Source organism: Rhinolophus ferrumequinum, chromosome 15, assembly GCF_004115265.2.
Source record: "Rhinolophus ferrumequinum isolate MPI-CBG mRhiFer1 chromosome 15, mRhiFer1_v1.p, whole genome shotgun sequence".
In the NCBI taxonomy this organism is placed as follows: domain Eukaryota; kingdom Metazoa; phylum Chordata; class Mammalia; order Chiroptera; family Rhinolophidae; genus Rhinolophus; species Rhinolophus ferrumequinum.
The window spans coordinates 38,135,682-38,160,223 of NC_046298.1; the positions used below are offsets into that span (position 1 = coordinate 38,135,682).

Consider the following 24,542-nt stretch of genomic DNA (forward strand, 5'->3'; position numbering starts at 1 on the left):
GGAAGTCACTAGTTCAAAGTTTCTGGGCTTCGGGAGTGCTGAAGAGGGATTTTAGGTGGATCTTAAGTCCAAGTTAAAATAATTGGTTCAAAAAAAAATCTTTTTGGAAAAAGCCAGTGAACCTAAGAGCATAAATGCTGTAAAACTCCTTTAAGTATGCTCACTGGGGAGACGTTCACCAGGAAGTGAATGGATGTCTCTTGGCAAACGGAATGGTAGGGAATACCTTTCCTTCTTAATGGAATGGACAGGTAGGTTCTTTCGGAAAATAGATCCAGTGACTCCCCATCAACAGTGAACTGTTCTCTATGCAATGGAAAACTCTGAAACTGCTGCTATGCAAACACCAAGATGTGAGAAAAAATGATAGATGGAGAACATTTAGTATAATCGGCTGGCATAAGTTATACATAGCTGTAGGAGCATAGAATACAGTATATATCCATAGACTATCTTCAGGATCTCCAAAACTGCTAATGAGGAATGAAAACTGGGTGCTGGGAGACAAAGTGAGAAATTTACTTTTTACCTGGAATGGCTTAAAAACAAATTGTAGGAGACTTTGACATTTGTGGCTGCAAGGTGACGTTTCTCCTTGTCCAGAGGTTCTATTTGAAATTTCCCCTGAAGCAGTTGCTTCATCTGATAAATGCCATGTGACTTCAGATGCTAGAATCTGGGCTTCAACACTTCACAGTAAATTCCCAATGTGGGTTTTTTCAAGTGCACATGCATGGACAAGGGATTGTACTCTTGACATGCTCCTCTCTATAGGTTGCCTCTTCCATTATAAGCCAAGGTCCTTAAATCAGGTTCCTTCCAGGTTGTTGGCCCTCACCCCACCCCTCATACACACAAGTTCCCATCTACCATAACTGGGAAGTATCTACTATGTTGCAACGACACAGATCTTTTAACCCAGCAATTCCACTCCTAGGCATTCCTTCCAGATCAGTATCAGGGAAGTCGGCTAAGCTATTTGTATCCACATAGCAAAATTGTCTGTAGTAGCAAAATTGGAAATTACGGTTGGGACCAGGTAAATTCTGACACTCCTGGTCTTTCACAAAAGATGAAAGCATTCAGACTCTACAAAGTGGGAGAACAAAGGAAATTTTTATTAAAGTTAGGAAGACAAATACTGGCAGACAGGAGTTTGCCAGGGCAGTCTGATAGACAGCTGCTCCTAACTTCAGGCTAGCTTTTTCTTCTATAGGAAAGGGGGAGTCGGTTAGGCAGGCCTGGGGGCTGACATCCCTTCTGGGGTCTGATCTGTTTGAAGATGTTATCTCCAGATTTGGACTTTGTGTCCACTGTAAATTGGACTCCAGTGTCCTGGCGCCTGAGGATTAAGAAATTGCTCTTTTCCAGGTTAGTATGTTGTTCATTAACGAGGTATGGGTTTACTTGAGGAAGGGAACAGAGTTCTTCAGTTAATCAGTGAGGGGAGAAACAAAGAGAAAACAGCTGAATATCAGCAAACAAAAGTCTCATTACAGGTGGTTTAGAGAGCGAGCTATAGCTATGCGGTGAGTCAAACTGCAAACTAGCTTAAGTTTAACTTATTTACTGCAAACTAGCTAAGTTTAACTTACTTACCCTTACAACACACACAAGATACACTGCAGGGGTGAAGCAGAACACTTTACAGAACAAAGCATTTTAAAAAAATGTATTAGGTTGGTGCAAAAGTAATTACCGTTTTTGCAATTTTTAACCTTTTAAACCACAATTACTTTTGCTCCAACATAATAAAAACACATCCAAATAGAACTCCACACCATGCTTCTCCCACCCAGTTCCCCTTGTTTTGCACACATCTTTTTCCCTGCAGTTTAACTGCAGGAGTCTTAACTGGTCCTTGCCCTATGTGAGACAGGGAAAAAAACCACCAAAAATTATTTAAGGGACTGGGAAGACTCGGTTTTATTTTTCAGAGCTTTTATTTTCCAAATTTACAAAAAGGCAGTTGTGTTTACGTCTCAGGATTAAGGCTATTTTTTTAATCTTTTGAAGTTTTCCATCTTTTCAACACCATCTACTTTTTGAGCGACTCTCCAACTAGACTGAGCTTGCTTCGGCAGGCCCCATGAAACATACCATGCTTTCTGGGTTTTCCTTAAGACTCTTTAGCTCCTAGCATCATTCCCATCCGCAGCCCTGGCCCACCCCACTCCTCAGGCAGGGGTGGGCCCATAGCTGTGTCCTGGCCTGCCCGTCCTCTTCAGAAGACCAGGTGGGAGGGAAGCAGACACACCCTGGTATCCCAGAAAGTGCTGTTTATTTTCCAAACAATTTTATTGAAATGTGCCAAGAGTACATGGGCAGCACAAATGTATGAACAGGAACAAAAAAAATCACATGTACAATAATTTTTAAAAAGTGAAGGTTAATCTGGGAGATATCAATTCCCTTCCCCTCCCCCTTCAGACTTCCAGCGTTTCCATTATGGTTAAGCTTCTACTAACCTAGCATTAAAAAAAAAAAAAAGGAATACAGGAACTTTTTGCAAAAAAACCAACAACAACAAAAAAAAAACAGCATAAAAGAAAGGTTTTCCTGCTTAGATGGGACTCTTCCTCGGCACCTAATTACGAGGCGTGCTGAGCGGTGGAGAAACACAACTTCAGGGTGTAAGGGTACGGACCATCTGCAAAGGAGAGGACAGAGAGGTCTGGATGGGTCCCTCTCTCAAACAAGTCAAGTACACAAGGCATTTCTCCTTCTCTTCCTTTACTCCCACGGAGAATCCCTTTCCTAGCTCTGTGGCTGGCCCAGGGCAATAGGCTTGCCCCAGTAACAGGGTGGGCAAATTTTTTCTGCTGGGTAATATGGCCCCTTTCCTGGGGCCTGTATCTGAGCCAGCCTCTGCGGCTGACACTGCTGGGCGTTACTGGAAGCTTCTGACACAGAGAATGCCAGCTCCCTAGAGGACAAGCCTGAACAACTCCCAAGCCAGCAGAGTGGGTGGCAGCAAGCAGCCAGGCTGGGCCTCCCATGGGGAACATCAAGTTGCTCTCCTGGAGAACAGGTCCCGTCTGTGTCAGTGACAATGTGGAAATCTCTGAGGCTCTATCTGGAGGGCAGGGAGGCCAGCTCTGGCTTGAAGCCAGCCAGCCCATGAGGCCACAAGGGGACGATTGCAGGGTACTCACTTGGGTTTTTCATCTGGTAGTGGTTCAGGAAGCCCAAAGTCTCCAGGGCATCGCTCTTGGACTCCCACTCCAGCAGCCCCGAGGAGCTGCGCTCACCTGATCAGAAAGCAGAGGTTTTAGGTTGATCTGAGCAGGAACCAAGGAGCCGCCCATCTACCACCGAGGAGGAAGGTGGGGCAGCTTACTCACTTTTGCCTGAGAATACTTTCACAGAAGACGGCCGCTTCACTCCCAGCTCATCACAGATCTGCAAGACAGCAAACAGAGAAACATGAGTGCCACGTAGCGGAATTCAAACAGGTAATGCTCTGCATGACTGAGTGCTTGAATTTTCCTGGAGAAAAGTTTCTAAGCTTTAATCACACACTAAGGTGGCCCAAAAAAGGTTTAGAAACACTGCTCAACTATTTGTTGCCAAGAACTAGGAAATTGTTTTTTAAACTTCCCATCTTCAGCTGTTCTTTGCATTTGTGTTGGCACTAGGTAAACGTTTGATGAATTAGATGAATTCAAGTCCAAAGTCCCACTCTACCAGTCCGACTTCCTGCCCTAGTTCCCTCTCACACCACCCTTAACAGGCCCTTTGGATGTTGTCTAGGCACCAGAGGATGGGCCTGCCTGAGATTCACCAATGAGAATCTTTCCCAGAAGCACAGCCATCCTAGCTTGCCAAGAATGTAAAGAACATGGCAAACCCCATTGTTGCTAGAAGTTTGATGTCATTCTCAGCCTGTCTGTCCTGGTCCCTACAGCCCTCAACCCAGGGCCTGGCAGGGAAGGAGCTCCAAAGGCGTTAAAAGACCAAAACGAATGGCCTCCTCAGATGGTTGTGGCGAGGGACCAACGCCATGGCACCCACCTCAAAGAAGTTTTCCTCGGTCACCTCCAGAGGGGCATTGAAGAAGTGCAGCACATTGCTAGGGTGTTGGATGCGGTTCTTGGCTGCCTGCTCCGGAGTGGAGAACCGATTGTTCCTTGATTCACTGAAGTCTTTGTAACTGGAGGACCCGTCTTCTAGCCCGTATGACTGACCAGGCATGATGGCTGGTTGCTTGGAGACACTAGGAGTGGAACCCTTTGTCAGACCTAATGTTCTCCACCCCTTGGCTCCCCACTGTGTGCCTCAGGAGGGCATTGCACCACAGCTGAGGTGAGGCTGACTGTCTCCCACCGCTTCAGAGGAAAACCTGGGAACACCCGCCATACCCACTCCTGCCTGAATAAGCACCGCTGCTTCCCTGTGCTCCTCTCTTGGGCCGTGTCCCAAGTGGGCCCCATTCTTCTTCCCTTCTCGCCTCAGTCCCTTGCCAATGCACCCTACCCCCGGGAGACTGGGCACGTACCAGACTTTCAGCTTCTGCCCGAACATGAAGTTGTTGTTGAGGTGGGTAATGGCCCGGTCCACAGCATAGCCATCAGCCATCTCCACCATGGCAGCCCCCGGCTTGCTTTTCATGAATTTCACCTTGGGGAGAGCAGCCACGGTCAGCACCACTGCCCAGCTGCCAGGGACCCTTCTCCTGCCCCTTCTCAGTAAGAAGTAACTCCTGCTCTGGATTTAGGCTTCCATATCCTCACTTGTGAATGGGGAACCAGGAAACAGAGAAGCATGCTTGGCCCACGCAGAGTGCTCAACCCAACACAGGCAGCAGAGCACAGGCAGTGATTAAGTGGATCACTTAATGAAGCACAACAGAAAACAGTGGGCATAGTAAAAAATGAAAGCAGCTATTCTCATAAAGGTTTTCCCGTTAATACATTTATCTAGATACGGGGTCCTGATGTAAAATGTCTTTATGTGGGTTACAGTATAAAAATACTGAAAAACAATAGTGTTGGTTCTGAAGCCAGGCTATCTAGCTGAGTCCTGCTTCCATAAAAAGGTCTGTGAACTGGGTGTTCTTCATCTTCCATGCCTCATTCCCACCCGTTGCCTCACTAAGGATTCATATGAAAATTAACGAGTTACAACATGTAAAGCACTTAACACTGCCTGGCACAGGAAGAACACTGAACTTGTATTAGCTGTTACTATCATTATTAATGGGCCTAGCAAGGGGCTGAAAACCCAAAGGCTTCATTCCGGTGGGTTTGAAAGAAACCACCCGATCTGCGTGGACAGTCACCAACCAGCCTATCAACTGTCCCACAGACAAGGCAGAAGGCTCAGTGTTGCCAGATCACCTGAAATTTTCTGGAGAAAATCTTCACACAATCTTTAACTATATAATGGGTACATTTCATAAATCACAATATTCATGTAATGTTAAATACTAGTACTTTCATGTGATAGTCCTGGTTCTGTAACATTGGAAATTAAAAAATAAAACACCCACATCCAGTGAAGACCAAACAGAATCTGCCTGCAGGTCATCCAATTAAGCGAGTTACCCTCTCTGGATCAGCTTGCTCCCAGCCAGGCCACCTCTGGCTCTTCTTCACTGACTGGCAAGCCACAAGGCTCAGGGCCTCCCTACGGCCTGCCAGGTCTACAAGGAAAGCAGAGGACCCAGCAGCAGCTCACCTTCTCTACATTGCCGTACAAGCAGAAGATATTGAAGACTCGGTCACAGTTCATCTTAGATTGATCCAAGCCATAGACCATGAGCACAGGGCTGTCGGCGTGGGGGCCATACTCGGGTGGTGGGGGAGGGGGTGGGGGATGCCCATACTGGGGACCGTAGCGACTTGGGCCCCGGCGGTGACCCCCCACTGGTGGGCCCATCCTTCTCCCTTCGTAGTGAGGTGGGGGGGGCCCGTAGCCCTCATCATGGTAATGGCTGTGGTACCCACCGTGGGGCCCTCCTGGGGGGTGGGAAGGAAAGAGAGGGAGGACGGGTGAGAATTTGCGTGGCGGGCGGCGGGCAGGGGCACATGAGCCACGGGAGTCCACGGAGGGGAACCCCCTGCCCTCACCATATTCTGCGGGGTGATCTCCCAGGAGAGGGGGCTGCCTCTGGCGTTTGTTAGGGTTACTGCCAGGGTCACCTGTGGACAGAGAAAACAGTTAAGAGGCTAACCTAAAAAGAGGGTGGCTCTTTCCCACCTAACTAAAGACTAATCTCCAAGTCCCTCAGCTGTGGGGAGCCTGGTTGCTAACCCTCCCTTCTTCACAAGGGCTGCTGGGGTCTCTCTCCTTTGGCCTGACCCAGGCTGGGCCTGAAGCCCAAAGTTGGAGCCCCCTGTGCCCCGTGCCCATACCAATTTGGCTGCTTTCCTTTCTCCGTGAAGGATGAGGACAAGTTCTGAGTGTTGTCTCACCTGCCCTGGCCCTGGTGGGAAGCCCAAGTTCCTGGGCTCTCTGGGGAACTTGTAGCTGCCATAGAAGATGACAGGTTATGGGAGCCAAGAATAGCTTTCTAAAGTAACTCCCAATGAAGGGGCAGGAGGTTAAAAACAGGAAAATAACCCAGTACGGGCAGAAAGAAGATACCATCTGGCCCCCAAGGTTCTAGAAACTCTAGACCCCACTCTCTAGGCCCCTTTTTTCTCAACCCTGTTCCCAGTCACCCTCCCACCTAGTCACGTCCAACCCGAGGGACTGAAGGAAAGGACAAGCAGGGCGAAGTCAGAATCAGTTCACATGAGCAGTCACGTACAAGGCATTAACATTCTCAGACCCGGACAATGGCGCAGATCCACCCCCGACCCGAGCTGTTGTTCAGAGTTGCTACCATTAATTTAGCACATGAGTGGCAGACACTGTGCTAAGCACTTTACAGACATCACCGCTTTTTTTTTTAAATTCCTTACAACAACCCGCAGGTAGGTACTAGTTTAGTCCCATTTTACAGATAAAGAAACTGAATAGTTAACTTTTAACTGAGCAGTTAAAAGACATTTTGGCCCAAGGTCACAAAGCAAGTCAGTGGCTGAGCCGGCATTTGAACCCAGGTCTGGCTGACTCCAAAACCCAAGGCTCAAGACCACCGCCCTTTCCTGCCACCCGGCCTCCATTTTGTTTTCAACAATCAGTCATTACAAAGATGGAAAAGGGCTACTTACAGCAGAAGTACAGAGTACAATGTCCATTTGTCACAAAAAACAAATCTGTCTTTTCTCTTACCATTGGACGCTTCAACAGTGAGTTAGCACAGTTCTGAAAGATGGCGTCCCATCAAACATACACTGCGACCCTGCATCACATGGTTTTACAGTCATAAATACAAGTTACAGTACACATCCGCTACAATTTTTTTTTAAAAGAATTGTTTTAACAGTCAATGTTTTGATTAAATCAAAAATGGCTCACAGATGTTCTGTCCTCAGAAGATATCAGAAAAGTGGAAAATAAAGGTGTATGAAGTGGGTAGTGTCCCTCCGTGTTGTCACCTCCTCACATTGTGTGCTGCAGTGCGGTGCTTCTGGCTGTGTAGCGCTCCGTGTGCGTGTCTCCTGGTTATGAAGTGTGCCAGTGGCCCCACTATGCCCGAGCTTTTGGCCTTGGGAGCGCGCCCGGTTACCCGCCAGCAGGTAACTGTGTACCTCTGAGCTGTTTGGCTGTCTGGTTTTAGGTCTGTTTTGGTTTTTTTGATTTTGTTGTGGTTTAAGTTTTTTTTTTTGGTTTCTGATCTCCAGTTGGTGCAGATTATGTTGGCAGCCGTTGACTGCAGAAAAAATAAAAATATCAAAACAACAAAAAAGAAGGCCCTCCCCAAACCAAAGGACTTAAAAAACAAAACCCATTATGGCGAGGAATGGAGAGAGGATCCTATTGTCTTGGAGGCCCATGGAATCTACTTCAGTCTGTGAAACGTTCTCCGAAAAGAGCGCCGCTGGCTGGCTGAGAGCTCTGTTCTCTGTGTTTCCTACTTCTGTGTACATTCTCGGGTTCGAGTTTGCTTGGATTTTGACCTCTTTATGTTTAATAAAAAAGCAGTGTCTGCTGCCATGTTGCGTCTCTTTCTTTGTCTCTGTCTGCCTCTGTCTCTGTGCTTGTAGCTGTTCCTTGGAGCGCGGTGTGGTGTTCTTGATGTAGTGAGCTCAAGTCTGCAGCTGTTTCTGGGGACGTGGTGGAGGCTGCATGATCTGTTCTCTCCAGGAAGAGCTAGTGGTTTCTACCCTGTGTGTTGGTGAGCAATGTGCAGAGGCAGAGCCGCTGAAGTATGGTTCCTGAGGGGGTGGCGAAGCACCGCCCTCACTCCAGGTTACCTCATCAGCTCTCGTTTTTGACCCCCAGCCTTGGGGCAGCCAAAACTGAGAGGCATCGAAACCAATGCACAGCCAGCCCCTGCCACTAGCCCCTGCCGGTCTGCACATCTTCTATTTATGTTCCTTGGAGAAGAAATGGTTGGTTGCCATGTTTCTGTTAGCAGTCATGTAATGCCATTGCCCGCTCTGGTACATTCACTTGGTCACCAATTTGCCTCTGCCTTCTGCAGGGAGCAGCCAGGCCCACAGTGCCTCTTGTGAGGGTCCTGGGGAGTCTAGCCCACCCCGCCCACTGCTTCCCAGCTGCAAGGGCGAGCAAGACAGGCCTGGCTAGCAATGGGGGCCCCTGGCCTCCCAGGGCCTATGAGATGTCAGCAACCAGCCTCCTCCCTCAGCCCATGGCCTAGTCCGATGTATCAGACCAAGACAGAGATGGACGGTCTTGTTGAGGAGCTGCTGCTTTTCAAAGGCAATCCTCCACCTCTCCTTCCTATCCAAGGCAAACCATTCTTGACAGATTCTAGGAAGGGGGTTGTCCATTTGGGCCCCCTGCAGAAAAGCTGAGTCTCCTCTACAAGTGAGGTGAGGCATGTCCGCCCTGATCCAATCCAGGGTTTCACCTCCACAAGGTCAATTTGCTCAAAGGCTCTGCTACAAGGGCTCCGAGCCGTCATCACCTCCCCATCTGCCCACCCCCAGCCCCACCAGACCCTTTCAATAGTGAAGAGAAAAGGACCATTCCTGGCCCCGTGAGAATGGAGAGTCAGCGACCCTAAGTAGGCTCCTAGAAGGGAAGCAGCAGAATCCATCTGGGAATTGCTACTGGTTTACAAGCCATCACCATGCCCAGTGCTCAGCGAGGCCCTGATCCCCACCCCATCCAAACCTCTACCTTGAGTCTGCACCCCCAGCCATATCAAAGGGCCCCAAGCAGCAGCTAGGACCTACAGAGGCCCCTCACTCACACTCTTCCACCAGTGTCTTCTCTGAAAGTTGCCCAAGGCCCCCCCATGTCCATAGGGAGCCCAATGGCATTACATAACCCTGAGCCCAGGTCTATGAAGTGCGCTAGTCCAATGAAGGCAAGGCGGGTATGTTTACAACAAAGTAGCCATCAGGATTACCTTGTCCACTGAGGTTGGGGTTTGTATAGTCCCAGGTATCCTGATCATTCTTGAACACGTTCAAGCGTGTGGGCTGTAGGGACAAGACAAGCTTAAGATGAGCCAGGCCCCAGGACAGGTGGACGTTGACGAGGGGCAGCACTTCCCAGACCCACCTTCGCATACTCAATCTTCAGAGTGCAACAGCCCGAGTAGATGTCAGCCCCATTGAGGGAGGCCTTCGCCCGCTGGGCGCTCTGCACCGAGTCAAATGTGAACACAGTTAAGGCAAGTCCCTCTTTGGAAAGGATTTAAAGCTCTCCCAGAGGCATGAGGACGAGGTAGCACCCAAAGACTGCTACACATGGGTTCTGGGGTTAGTTCAGTGCTATGGCACCAGCCACTTGCATGGAGATGGGCCAGAGTGCTGCCCTCCCTGGATGAAGAACCATTGGCCAGAGGGACTTCATGATCTGTATTCCCACCCCTCCAGCCCAGAGATTGCAGTAACCTCCTCTGTCACCGCTCCAGGCCAAGCCACCTTCTTCTTTAGCCCAATCCCCCCACTCCTCTGCTGCACACTTCAAGCTTAAACAAGCTCTGAAATGTCAACCAGATTATGTTCCTGCCCTGAAAGTCCATCATGGCTTCACACTTCACCAATCCATACTTCACACCACTAAGACACTCTATATACTTCTTCGAAGTCCATAGTGACCCCTCTCCTGTGTCTGTTCCTCTTCAGCTGTCAGGTCGTTCACTTTCTCCAACACTACGCTCTTGCCCACCTTAGGACCTCTGCAGAAACTGGTTCCTCCATCTGGGACACCAGCTCCTACTTCCTCGTGGAAATAGGTTATCATCTTCTTAGAGAGCTTCCCGGATCCCTTTGTATATCTCTTTTCCCTTATTATCTCATAGCACCCTACTCTTTCTTTTCACAACACTCTACATTCTGCACTTTCATACTGTATCACTGATTACTTGTTTATTGACGGCTCCTCCCATTAGACTGTGGGCTCTACAGGGCAAGCATTCAGTAGACACACGCTGGTTGAAAGGATGGCGCCCTGAGAAATGTCCAGCCCTGAGAAAGCCTCCACCCCAACGAACACCTGCTTCCTAGAAAAGGATATTCCACCATAGCCTGGACTCCATTCTTCCGGAATATGACGATTCTCTGAACAGGGCCACATGGGTTACAGATAGTATAAAGAACATCCTGTAAAAGCAAAAATGGGCAAGATGAAGGAGCACTGGCAGGTGAGTCTGGCTCAGGGTAGGGGACAAAAGGGAGATCTCACAGAGGAGCCTAAAAGAACGCCTAGTGGCACGCACCGTGGTAATGGAATAGATGGGGTTCAGGATAGTAAAGAGAAGCACACTGTTGACGCTCCGGGAGTCATCCGAGTCCCCGGGGCGGGAGATCTTCTGGCTGGTAGAGTAATTGACAAAAGCCGGGTGCCCAGCAATGTAGATCTGGTTGTCAGCTGCGTAGTTCACGGCGTTGCAAGCTCCCAGCACGTCTTCAAACTCTACCAACGCCTGTCTCTTTTTCGGCATCACCACCACATAGCTGGCAGAGAGAACACAGATTCAATCCTCTCAGGGGGTGGAGGCAAGAATGGGAGGATGGCTTCAACTTCCCATGAACCAACCCTTCCTTGGCCTCCAGACTCCTCTGTACCGTCCTAGTTTCCTGACCTAAACACCCTTTGCCGTAAGTGGCAGGACAGGCAAAAGAGGTGTAGCTTTGGCATCATCTCCTCTGGGTAGCCTTCCTTCCTGACCTCTCCTTACCTCAGCCAAATACTTCCCACAGACCCCTAGAGCTTCTCCTGTCACAGTGCTGATAACTCTGGATGGACAACTATCTGGAAGAAGTCCAAGGCAGTTTTGTTCGCTGCTCTACTCCCAGTACCTAGCATGTGCCACATACACAGTAAATATTTACTGAATGAGAGAATGCTGATTAGGAACCATAAAGCAGAGAAAGAGAAAGGAAGGAGAAAAGGACACGGTACTTGCTGTAACCTGATCCAAAGTACAACGGCCAACCCCAAGAACAGAGGAGCCCAGGACCTAGCCAAAGGACCCTGGACCAAACTGACCAAGTCAATTCCAACCAGAAACCAGTGACACACAGAACACCGAAGAGTTGACTTCTCTGTGTACCCAACGTTTGGCTTGTGAGAGGAGTACCTGATAGGTCCGAACTCCTGCAAGGCCTCCACAAGGTCAGCTTCCACCACACCATCAATCAAGCCCCTGATATGGACAACTGGGGAGGCGGGAGTTTTGTGTGGGTCATCGTAGTTCTCCTGAGAAAGGAAGCAAAATAAGATTTCATTTTCTGCGGTACAAAATGGTGACCCACTGGCCTTTACATTGTTGGGGACACAGTCAGATAAAACAATTGAGTGTTACCCAGGAAGGACACACAAGTACAGATAACAAGGAACAGCAATTCAAGCCAATCACCCCAAAAGGATTCTGGGCTAACAGTGCAGAGGCCCTGAGTGGGTGGCCATTTGTCTAATGCCTCTAGCTGTAACTTCTGAGGAAGGCAGATGGAGGACCAGTCAAGTCCCATTATCTTACATTCCTCCCAGAACCTCTCTTCCCACTGGTCAAAAAAATGTGGGAAAAGAAGGTGGAGTAGGAAAGGGGACATCACTGGCAGGAAGGGCTCAGACAATTCTCTGCTGCAGTCTCAATCAGGTCATTCCTTTGCACCCACCCCAGCTTCTCTGCCCCTCCCCCAGTACAGCAAGCTACTATCATCACCCAGCCAAGCATTACTGTTCCCCACCACTCATCCCAGGTCCGGGCAGGGCAAAAAACCATGTGCCCCAGAAGCTGAGGCAGCCAGGCCAGTCTTCACCACTTCTAGTCTTTCATCATTCTCCCACCAAAATCTATGTTGGAAAACACTACCTAGGCCAGACTAAGGGAAAAAAAAAAAAGTGAGAAAGATCTTTCAGAACGAAGAAAAACTCCAACCCATACCATGAAAACCAAGACAGTTTCTTTCCCAGGGGAAGTATCCTTCTACCCACAGACAGGAGGAAAGTAACTTTCTCCACTTTTCCTAGGCTCTGAACCACCAGGCTTAGAAAAGCAGCCCATGGAACAGGGGCAGAAATGGATTCTATTTCAGGAATGAACTCCACAAACCACAAGAGGCACAAACAGCCTACTAATGGTTACCAGTTCAGTGGTTTGGAGTTCCACAGCCATGTTCTAATCCCAGACCCCTCACTAGCTGTATGTAATACCATCCCCCTAGCTCATAGAGAAGTGTTAAAGATTCAATTAAGATACCTTAAAAATGCGTGGAACAAGGCCTGGCACAGATTACAATGCTAGCAAATCATAGTACAGACTGCCGCTAAATCCTGGAAAACTCTGCAAATGGCTGACCGGGAGAGGACTTTATGAACTTAGTGGGAGGAGGGAATGGGCTCCAAGCCAGAATGAACTGGTGGCTTTTCCAAAGTAGACCAAAGAGCTGAATCCCTTCCAAAATGCCTACCCTCAGGGACCATTTTGGTTCATCAAACCCTCTGCACCCAGTTAACCCCCCGAAATTTTAAGCCAAGTTGTGATCGCTCCAAAGCTTGGCTCAATGCCTGAACGGCTAAAAGGCCTTTCACAAGCCTTTCTTCCCGTTTTCAATGCCCACAAAAAATAGGGACATACTCTGTTCTGGGGGAATAACCTCAAACACATCGATTTATTTCGAGACAAACCATGACGCTATCAAGATTAAATAGTGATCGGATAAAATTCCCCACTCATGCGCGTTCAAGACCACCGCCCCCCCCCATTCCCGCTCACGCGGCGGCCCCCAACCGCCCACGAGGACCAGGCGGGAGAAGTGCGCCTGCGCATGGGGCCAGATAAGAATACCGAGAAAAAAAACAAAAACGGCACGGCCGCGTGCCCCCCCCAACCCCCGCGGCTCCGCCGCAAGCCGGCCCGCGGCGCCTGCGCATTAAGTCAGCCGCAGCGCGCGAGCAGCTTCCTCCGTTCCCCACACCCCGCTGAATAGCGCGCACGCAAGCGCCTGTCCTCGCGCAAACCCCGCCGTTTGCCCAACGCCCGCCCCTCCCCCACCCCAGTCAATGGCGCGAGGGCATGGGCGCGTGCGCAGGGCCCCCCCCCCCCCCGCCAAATATCCTCAAGGTAGGAAATTTTCCCTCCCTTCCCGGGCGTCCCGGGCCCAAGGCCTTGGTCTCACCCCGCCGCCGCCGCCCGCCGCCCCGGCTCCTCCACCACCGCCGCCACCGCCTCCGTGCTGGTCGCCGGCGTTGTCAGTCTTCAGCCGCTTAGGGGCCCGGCCGCCCTCACTGCCGCCGCCGTAGTAGCGGCCACCGCCGCCTCCGCCGCCCGCCGCCGCCATCTTCACCATCGCTCCCGACCGCCTCCGCTGCTCCTCCGGCTGCTGCCTCTGCTCGAGCCGCCGACGCCGCTTCTCCGCCCGGGGCAGCAGCCTCCGCGACATGGCGGCGCAGAACCCGCCTCCCCCCGCCTCTCATTGGGGGAGGGACACGCCCGTCACCCGCCGCCCCCACCCGATAGGGGGAGCCACTGGTCCCGCCGCGGGGGGAGGGGAAGCCTCCACACGCCTTGCGCACCTATTGGATAAAGCCCCCGCCGTTCTGCTAGAGTGCCCGCCTCCGTTTGTCTAGGACACTCCTTATAAGCGAGAGCTTTCTGCCAGTCATATCGCCGACCCTGCTGCCTTAAAATAAACTCCAATTTGATAGGTCGGATTTCTGGCACGACGCACCCCACGCACCTGGAAAGCCCCGCCTTCTTCCTACTTTCATTGGTTTTCTTGCTAATCCATCAAACCAGAAGCTATTAGTCTTCCAGTCACAACGACTAGCTTCCCGCGCCACCCCACAAGAAGACAAGGAAGTTCCTCCTTTTTGCCTCTCTCTAGTGGCCACTGCAGATGCCTATTTTCTGCGTCTCCCTCACCAGACGGTAGGGCCACTGGTGGTATCTGATTTGGTGAAAAAGGGGAGCCCACTACAGGCGCTCTTTGGCGCAGTCTAGGAGAGGATTGGAGACGAGAACGCATGCGTGAATATGCTTTCGGGCGCCTCTGGAGACGGGGGTGACCCTCTAAAAAAGCGAAGACTTGAAGTACCCGGAGTATTTATTGAGCGACTGCCATGTGCTGCCCTGGAAGGCTACACCAGACAGAGGAGCAACTACCAGTGCAGCTCTGTCCCCATCACTATACCCTTTTCCTATCCACCTCTAACCTTCACAATGCCAGAATAATTTTTTTAACACAAATTTGACCCTTTCCGTCAGTATAAAACCATTTCCTGCTACCGACTGTCCTCGGACCCTGTCCAATTCGCTGGCGTCATTTCACCACTCCACCTCTAAGTTCAGCCACAGTAACTCCTTTCAGTTTGCACAAGGAGAAGCATCGTGCCCGCACCTCTCGACCTTTGCCCTGGGCAGCCACTTCCACCCAGTATACTTTCTCCACTAACCTTCCTGCCGGAGCGAAGGAACAATCCCTCTCGTCTTTTTGGTCTCAGTTCACTCTGAAAAGCCTTCCTCGCCTCTACCAGCCCAGATCCCCGGGGCTTCCTCCATGATAACCCTTAAGCACTCCGGTCAATGGTTTTCACGCTTATGGGCGAGGGAGCGATGGTCCCTGCCTCCGCATTAGTGGGGCTCGCCTTCCTACTAGACAGCCGGTATGGCAGTCGGCAAACGGGAGTCGTTATGGTGTTCCCAGCCTCGGGCGGGCCTGCCTTCCTTCGGGACCGGGGACCACCACGCAGAGAATGCCCTCCCCAGAGTGTAGGGTCCAAAGACGCCCAATAGCAGGAACCTGGGCGCGGGGCCGGGGGCTGATCCAGGATCCCTCCCTAAGGGTTCTAACGTTAGGGGGCTGCCTACCGGGGACACTGCACTTAGAAAATGAGGATAGAGTAGTGGAGAACGCCCCCAAAGATGCTCCGGAACCTTTCCACCGGAGTGAAAGGTTCCCGAAATAGGGGTCCTCGTGGAAACTAAGTTTGAAATGGGGTCAGCGGCACTAAGAGAGTGGGACAGACCTGGTGGGTTCGCCTGTTTGGGGAGATAAGAAAGTCGAGGTGGCTTGATGGGGATCTAAACCAGCTCTCAATCATACTGGGAAGATCCGAAAAGGCCGGCAGCACAGAGGTGGGGGGCGGTGCCGCGCCCCCAACACGTGAGGCGGGGCTGCTCCCACCGAAGGGCGGGATCACGAGGTCCAGACGTCAGAGGAATGCGGTGGGGGGAGGGGGAGGGAGGGGCCCCTCCCCTCCCCGCCCCGGCGCCCGGCCGGGACGCCCCTTGCGCCGGCGCGCTCGGACAGGACGTGGCTGAGCAGTCTCCCGCGCGGTAGTTCCAGGCTGCTCGCCTACCCGCGCGCACCCACCGAGGGGAACCCGGCGGCCGCAGTATCTGCACCCCCGCGCTCCCAGCCTCCGCCCCTCCCGGCCTAGCACTCGGGCGGCGGCTGCGGGCAACGGGTGGCGCCTCCCACCGTTGGCACCTACCACTGATCCCCCCGCACCCTTCCCCGACCCCTCGACCCCAGCCCCTACCAGCTCGGCGGCGAGCTTGGCCGGCCGTCCGGGATCGAAAAGAGAGCAGATACTGGGAAGTTTTGGGAGAGGGAGGGACGGGCCTTAAAGGGACCACGACCTCTTTTCAGCCTAGAAAAAAGATGGGGGGGGGGAACTGGGGAACAGACCGGGAGTTGCTCCGCTGTTGAATGAAGGAAATAACGCAAAAAAGGATTGGGGAGACTTTAGGGCCGCTGCGTTCGGGCTTTGTGTCCCTTTCCCCAAACACCCCCAACCCCTTCACTCCCCCACTTCCTCTCATAGAAAGTCGTGCAGTTGTTAGGGAATCATGCCTCATTCCTCCTAGTCAGCCAAAGTTCTGTTGGTTGAAGTAAATGTTGGAGTGCACATTGTACAAATGAGGAAATGGGTTCAAGGGATGCATGCAACTAGCCCAGGATTCCACCACTTTTAAGTGGCATAACCTTATTTGTCTACCACCAAAGACCTAACCACTGCACTACAGTTTCGTTATGGTTATGAGGGCTGCAACATGCAATGGAGGTAAGGGCACAGGCCCTGGGGCCAGACTAATGGATGTTCAAATGAAAAGGCCCCACCTACTAGCTCTGTCGCCTTGAGAAAGTGATTTAGCCTTTTTGGGCCTCTGTTTCCTCATCCAGTGGGAGGATGGTAGTAGCACCTGCCTCACAGAGTAGTCTTGAGGAGTGCTGAGAAGTCTGGAAGCAGAGGAGACTTCAGAGGCTTACCCCCATTTCACAGATGACGTAAAACTGAGGCCCAGAGAGGGGAAAGACCAGTTGAAAATCACAGCTAGACAGCCTCTGAAGGCAAGTGGATCCTGTCATTAACACCCCCAAGGCATAATCTGACCCTGGTAGGTCCATCTAAATCTATGTCTAACCTTTTCCACTTTTCCCAACGTGGCACAAACACTGGCTTTCCTTCTATCATCAAATGGCCAAAACTCATTCCTGACTTTGCACTGGCTCTTCCCTCTGCCTAGAGTACTCTTCTCGCAGATCTTTGCTCCTCAGCTGACAGACCTTGACTCAAATGTCAAACCTCCTGACCCCCCCTAGCCTAGTTACACTCCATACACAGTTATAATCTTGCCTCCCCATTTATTTCCCTCTTTGCTCTTACAGCCATGTGCAAATATCTAGTTACTTGTTTAATTTCTGTCTCACTAGAATCTGGGCTCTTTGGGGGCCAGAAGTGGGTATGTTTTAATCCCTCTAAGGATCTACCCTGGGGTCATTCATTCATTCATTCATTCAACAGATGTTTATTTTTTTTATTTTTCATCCCACAAGAAGCCATAACTTTATTAATGATAGAAACAGTACAGATTTCAAATCAAGCTGCAGTTCCTCTTTTGAATCACCAAAAATAGATCCTTGGTTTTAGATGGTTACATTCTTTTTTAAAACAACAACAACAAAAAAACACAACAAAAAAAACCACATCTACAGTCAGGGGGCCCTGTCCTGTCTTTTTTAATATATAAATTTTATGGGGGAATATTGGGGATCAGTGTGCTTCTCCAGGGCCCATCAGCTCCAAGTTGTTAGACTTCAATCTAGTTGTGGAGGGCGCAGCTCACTGACCCATGTGGGAATTGAACTGGCAACCCTGTTGTTCAGAACTCTAACTAACTGAGCCGTCCAGCTGCCCAAGATGGTTACTTTCTTAATTCCATAATAGCATTTACAATATCATTACTGCTGTTCTTCAGGGTTCGGACTGCCTTTGCTCTCGACACATTTGCTTGTGACATGACCAATTTTATGTCCTGAACTTCCACACCTGTTTCACCAACCTCTTCCTCTTCACTCTCCTCCTGTACATTTGGAGTCTGTGTGTTTTCTTGAATGTTTGAGACAGCTTCACTTTGAACTTTGAATTTCTCAGCAGCTGCTAGCTGTGCTTGCTGAGATGAATCCTCAGTCTTGGCTTCCCCCAAAACTGTGTAGGGATGTGAAGCGGGGCTGTTGTGGACATCTGGTTTTGTGATGACAAGGAGCATATTCTTAGATTGCCAGATAGTGACCCTAGTAACCCCTGTAACCCGTCAAAGACCTAGTTTGGACATAGCCTTCCATGCCTTGTTTTCACTCTGGTTCTGTTTTGCTTTACTGACTGTTTCTTCATCGATTTCAGCAGCTGCTGCCAGCTGGGCTTTGTTGTGTGGTTTTCTGTGTGGAATCTTGTTCCTTGAGCTCTGATACTGATTCATCACTGTCAGATTCTGTTACAGACACTGTCTGTCTCAGCCCAGAGCTGTGGCAACTCCTGCTCTGTAGCAGGGATGGTTTCTGTGGCTTCACTGGGCATTTTGTGCAGGGGGTGGTTGGGAGGAGATGTGGAACCAAGATGGTGACAGAAAATTAACAGATGTTTATTGAGCCAACCCTATTTAGGGCATCTGGGATAAAATGGTGACTAAGATACGGGGGGAAAAAAAATCCTCCTTCTGGGGGTCACATTCTAGAGAAAGAGATGGACAATACAATACATAAGTTAGGTAAAATATATCAGATGTTGATGACTGCTATGAAGAAAATAAAACGGAGGGAGGATGAGGAGTGTACGAGGGACGTTTACTATGCTCGAAAAGGCATTTAGGGGTAGCCTCACTGAGAAGGTGACATTTTATCAAAAACATGCAGGAGGGGAGAGAAGGAGTCCTGTGGATACTGTGGGAAGGTCATTTGAAGCAGAGAGTACAGCCAATGCAAAAACCCTGAGGTGACAACGTGCCTACTGTGTTCCAGGAATTGGTACAGGCCTTTGTGGCTGGAGTAGAGTAGGTGAGGGGTAAATGGTAAGGGATGCTGTCAGAGAGACAGGGAAGGGGCAGTCTGTGAGGGGCCCCAGGGGCAACGGGAGGACTTTGATTCTGAAGTGGAGCCACAGGGGGGGTTCCAAGCAGGGGAGGGCCCTGATCTGGCTCAGGTGTTCACAGAAGCCCTGAGGCTGCACCACGTGGGTGTGGGAAACAGACTGTGTGAGGTGGGCGGGAGCAGGCAGACAAGAGGGTGATTCAATGGAACCGGTTGGAGAAGGAGATGCGTGAGATCAGGGTGCAGGCTGCGGAGGGGTTGACATGGGCAGCTTGTGGATCTGTTTTGAAAACAGGCTGTTTTGTATATTCCCAAAGTTGTGCAACCATCACCGCTGTCTAATTCCAGGACATTTTTATCACCACCGCCCCCTCCGTCATCCCCTCCCCTGCCCTCCCCTGGCCAAAGACACTCCATACACATTGGTAGTCACCTCCCTTCAACCCCTAACTTACTTTCTATCTATGTGGACTTGCCTGTTCTGGACATTTTGTAGAAGTGGAATCATAGAGTATGTGACCTGTTGTTTCTGGCTTCTTTTACTTAGCATCGTTTTCAATGTTCACTCGTGTCATAGGATGTGCTTCATTCCCTTTTTGGCCAAATACTATTCCGCTGTAGGATATGCCATATTTGTTTATCTGTTCGTCAGTAGATGATGAGCACTAACTACTCTTCACTTCTCCACGATTTTCTCTCCCAGCTCACCGCTGCCCCCCTGCTCCCATCCTCATTCCTGGTCATTTCTGTACCCAGGTAGGTGATCCTCAGACCATCCTGGCCTCTTGGTTCCTAGGCCTCCTTCAGTGATCCTGTCCTCCTTTTACCTCTTCACTCAGACCTTGTCTCCATAACCACAGCCTTTTCAGAACCCTAATTTCATGCACCGTGCCTTGTACCTATCGCCTGTCTTTCTAGTTCATTCCTTTCAGCTCAACTCAATAATCCATTGGCCCTACCACCTTTCCACAACCCCTCAGCCCTCTCGTTGCCTTCACACAGATTAAATTCTTTGACAAACCATTATAATCACCCCTTATGCACACTCTACACAATTACCCCTCTCCGTCCTACTCATCTGGCAAAAGCACAATCCTGGTTAAATCTAAGACTCCACCGATTGCATGCCTGCAGAATGTGGATGGAGAAAAATATGCATCCATGCCAACTCGTCTCACCGTAAATTCATGCCCACAATGCTGCCCAGCGAATTTGTCTATATCCCTTCTCTTGCCTTTCTTAGATGCCATATCAGACTTCTTCAAACCAACAGCTTCTTCCTTATCCTCACACTCAGCAGCGACCTTTTTGTTTCCTTAGAGAACCAGAACCACCTTCTACTACATCCACTCTCCTCCTGCATCTTCACCACCCACTCTGCCTTCCTGCCTGTAACTGGACGAGCCAGCCATGTTCCCATCTACTGAGCTTCTTTTTTCCTTATGTATATTCTCATTTTTCTCTTCCTGCATTCAAGAAGTTGATCCCCTGTGGGCTCAGGGTCTCAGGAGAGAAATGTGACAGGCCTGAAAGCAGAAATAGGCCAGCTTTCTTTCTTTCTTTCTTTTTCTTTTTTTTTCTCCCTTCAGGGCTCAAAGCGGAAATAGCTGCGTGGTCTACTGAGCCTCAGATTGAGAAGCAGATGTCCTCAGGGGCCAGTGGGTAAAGCCAGCCCGTAGAGGAAAAATTCTCAGTTGTATTAGACAGTTGTGACATGTTTTCCCCCAACTTTACTGAGGTGTAACTGAGATATAAGAAACCACACATATTTAACGTATACAAGTTGATGAGTTTTGGCTTATGAATAAACCTGTGAAAACACCACCGCAATTAAGATAATGACCGTAAGATAATGAACACATCCATCATCCCCAAGTTTCGTCATGCCTCTTGGTACCCTTCCATCCCTCACCTCTCCACACACACACATCCCCAGACAACCACTGATCTGCTTTCTCCTACTGTTGGTTAGTTCGCATTTTCTAGAGTGAAACTATATAATATGTACTCCCGTGTCTGGCTTGTTTCATTCAACATAATTATTTTGAAATTCATACAGGTTGAACAAGAATTCATTCTTTTTATTTCTGAGTACTATTCCATGGAATAGTTTAAGTCACCGCAAGTTGTTGATCGACTCACTCATTGATGGACATTTGGGTTGTTTCTAGTTTTTGGCAATTACAAATAAAGGTGATAGGAACACTGGTGGACAAGTCTTTGTGTGGACATTTCATTTCCCCAGTGTATGTTCCTAGGAGTGGAATGCCTGCATCATACGGTAGATATATATTTAACATTTTAAGAAACCATAAGCTATTTTCCAAAGTAGTTGTACCATGGTATCATTTAATAATAATAATAATAATAATTGGTTGCAATTCAGTTCTTTTTATTTTGCTATATGCATTTTTTATTAGTTTCAAGAGTACAAAGCAATGTAATAGTTAGACATTTACACCCCTCACAAAGTGATAACCCCCCCCAATCTACTACCCTTCTGATATCTTACATAGCTGTTACAACACCATTGACTATCTTCCCTATGCTGTACTCCACATCCCGTGACTATATATATATATAATTATATCTATTTAATTACAGTTGACATTCAATATCATTCTACTTCAGCTTAAAAATATGGAACGCTTCATAAATTTGCGTGTCATTCTTGTGCAGGGGCCATGCTAATCTTCTCTGCATCGTTTTAATTTTAGTATCTGTGCTGCCGAAGTGAGCACAATTCAGTCTTTATTTTCATGCATTCATTCCTTCAATCAACAAATATTTGTTGGGAACTACCCTGTATCAGGCCCTGTTCTAGGCACTGGGGATTCACAGTGAACAATGTTGTGGCTGCTCACTCGTGGGTTGTGAAAGAATTCATGAGGCAGTTAGAAATACAGAAGGACGGTTTATTAAAGAGGAGGGTCGGCTGGGCAGAGTCTGCTGGAGACTACTGCCTTGAGTCTTGGTTTCGTCTGAAGTTTTCTATTGTCTAACCAGGATGTAAATTGCTTTGGCCTGTAGTGGAATGTTCTACTGAGTTCAGCTTTGTCCGTTGGGGTGGGGGAAGGTGCAGTTAAAGGTTATGGCAGTCTTTGCATATGTTATATAGATTTAAGTTGGAGCCAAGAGTGGATCCCATACAGATGTAAAACCTCTCCCAAGTCACAGGGCCAGCACTGGGCCGAAGTAAATAGAAACACTGAAACTGCATAGTAAATGTATAATAAATGTTGTGGCTTCTCCCTAGCTGGTTGTGAATTGAATTATACCGTGTTTCCCCGAAAATAAGACTTAGCCAGACCATCAGCTCTAATACAGATCTATTTTACTATAAGACTGGGTTTAATATAATATGATATAACATAATATATAATATAATACCGGGTCTTATAGTAATTTTTGCTCCAAAAGACGCATTAGAGCTGATGGTCCGGCTAGGTCTTATTTTCAGGGAAACACAGTACCAGAGGTCCAAATCTCAGAATAGAAGATTCAGTGCCACCTTTACAATCCTTCCTGTCTTATCAAATGAGGCACACAAAATTCCCACCCTCGGGAGCTGAGGTTTATCTTAGAGCCTCTCTCAGCACAGGTGATACGGTTTAGAGGTTGGGAACACGCATGCGCTCAGGAAACCTGTGGCCTGGGTCCACACCCTGGCTCTGCCCTTTCCTAGCTGTGTGGCCTCGGGCAAGTCCTCTTATCGCTGAGTCTTACTCTGTAAAAAGTGCATGCTGATCATGTAATCTTTATCTCCTAAGGTTGTGGCATCCTTGGTTCCCAAAGTGGACCCTGTACACAGAGGGTAAGGAGAGACTGAAGAAAGAAGCAGACCACTCCAGATTGGTAGGTGGCAAGTTTAATAAGTAAGGGAACTTTTGATGCTTGGACATCCGAAAGACAAACAGATCTCCACACCCACCCACTAGGATCTTAAAAGTTTATGTAGAGGCCCTAACTGGGCTCAGTCACGTATACCATCTAGATGGTTTCAATACCTTTCTCTCCCAAGGCTATGTCTTTGGAACAGCTCCCAGTGTGAGAACTGCGGGCAGAAGGACATTCCAGGGATGGGATGGGGTGAGGAGCCTCTGATTGCCTGGGTCCAGCTCTTGCTTAATAGGAGGTCATGTCTTCTCCATGACCTCCTTCAACAGGCACTCAAGCTACTAAGCATTAGGTAGTATCCATGCTGGGGCGAGCCAGAGAATAAATAGACAAAACATACAGTGCTCCTTCACACTGTAGGTGTGGAGTGGCGGCTCACTGTGTTTGGATTTGCATTTCCCTGACGACTGGTGATGGTTAGCATCTTTCCATGTGCCTATTAGCCATTTGTTTATCTTCTTTGGAGAGATATCTATTTAAGTCCTGTGCCCATTTTTCAATGTGTTGGTTTTTTTGTTGCTGAGTTTTTAGGAATTCCATGTGTATTTTGGATCTTAACTCCTTATGATTTGCAAATATTTTCTCCCGTTCTGTGGGTTGCTTTCTCACTGTTAATTGTTTCCTTTGATGCATAGAAGATTTTTATTTTGATGTAGTCCAATTTATTTATTTTTTCTTTTGGTGTCATATCCAAGAAATCACTGCCAAATTCAATATCATAAAGCTTTTCCCTTATGTTATCTTTTAAGCGTTTTATAGTTTCAGTTCTTACATTTAGGTTTTTGATCCATTTTAGGTTAGTTTTTGTACATGGTGTTAGGTAAGGGTCCAACTTCATTCTTTTGCATATGGTAATCTATACAGTTTTCCCAACACAATTTGTTGAAAAGACTGTCTTTTCCGCACTGAGTGATCTGGGCACCCTTGTGGAAAATCACTTAACCATATATGCCAGGGTTCATTTCTAGAATTTGCATTTTTAACAAGTTGCAGCTGAGAATCACTGATACATACTATCAGTGTAAAAATAACACAGGAAGAGAGGTTGTACTTTACAAGAAGTCATAGGGAGGGTAACACTTGAGGAAAACCCTGCAAGAGGCAAGGGAATCAGACATGCATGCATCTTGGGGAGATATTCTAGGCAGAGCAAAGCCAGGCAAAGGTCTGAGATGGGTGGTGCCTGGCGGATGTGGGGAACAGTGAGGAGGCCCTTGAAGCTGGAGCAGGTGAGTGAGGGGGGCCAGTGGGAGGAGATGAGAGTCTATCAGGTGATGTGGGGCCTTGTAGCTTCAAGCGCCACCCCGGGGAAGGACTCAGACTTTCACCTAGAGTGAGATGGGGCCGTGGGACTGTGGCCTAGGAAAATGATAGAACTTTGGGATGAGAAGAGGCCTCAAGATTAGAAGGGTGGGTTGTCTCCAAGTAACTTTGGTGACTAGGCCCGATGACAAACCAGGTGGTGATGGTGTTAGAAAGGATTCAATTTTCCACCCACGTTAAAATTTCCTCCCACCATGGTGAGAGAAGGTCTCAATTTAGATATCAAAAATAAAACTGCATTTCTTATAAACCTAAGTTCTGGTCTGAGAGGTAGAATTATGGTCTATTTTTAAAATTTCCTTCTGGTTGCCACATGGGCGGGATTGTAGGCGATCCCCATGACTGGAGGCAGGGAATAGGGGGTTGGGGGCTCTGGGTCGGAACCAGGTTATGGCCATGGAAAAGGAGGATGGGATGGGTAGAAGGGGGAGAAGGAGGTATCCAGGACAAGGCCCAGGGATTTGGCGTAAGGACTGG

The 24,542-nt window shown here is 49.0% G+C and overlaps 1 protein-coding gene, 1 non-coding gene and 1 pseudogene across 4 annotated transcripts; all 3 read right to left on the reverse strand.

Moving 5' to 3' along the window:
• Positions 1–2,264: 2,264 nt before the first annotated feature.
• Positions 2,265–16,066, reverse strand: HNRNPL (heterogeneous nuclear ribonucleoprotein L). Of its 3 annotated transcripts, none has more exons than XM_033127861.1 (13): positions 16,018–16,066; positions 11,612–11,730; positions 10,748–10,985; positions 10,546–10,631; positions 9,586–9,682; positions 9,431–9,503; positions 6,072–6,143; positions 5,680–5,960; positions 4,499–4,620; positions 4,015–4,216; positions 3,345–3,402; positions 3,156–3,251; positions 2,265–2,650 (listed from the first exon to the last, which is right to left on the reverse strand). In XM_033127861.1, exons 3-13 carry the CDS (start codon positions 10,970–10,972, stop codon positions 2,592–2,594), a joined length of 1,371 nt encoding a protein of 456 aa, XP_032983752.1. In that variant the 5' UTR covers positions 10,973–10,985; positions 11,612–11,730; positions 16,018–16,066; the 3' UTR covers positions 2,265–2,591. The 3 variants fall into 3 exon arrangements, with proteins under 3 accessions (XP_032983752.1, XP_032983750.1, XP_032983751.1); XM_033127860.1 differs by lacking the exon at positions 16,018–16,066 and adding an exon at positions 13,653–13,921 and having other exon boundaries at positions 2,278–2,650; XM_033127859.1 differs by lacking the exon at positions 16,018–16,066 and adding an exon at positions 13,653–13,916 and having other exon boundaries at positions 5,680–6,143.
• A 1,617-nt stretch (positions 16,067–17,683) lies between these two features.
• LOC117035353 (nascent polypeptide-associated complex subunit alpha-like) lies at positions 17,684–18,336 on the reverse strand (annotated as a pseudogene).
• A 3,143-nt stretch (positions 18,337–21,479) lies between these two features.
• Positions 21,480–21,586, reverse strand: LOC117035654 (U6 spliceosomal RNA). The gene has a single exon (XR_004425226.1). It is a non-coding gene; the product is annotated as a U6 spliceosomal RNA (small nuclear RNA).
• Between the last annotated feature and the right edge of the window lie 2,956 nt (positions 21,587–24,542).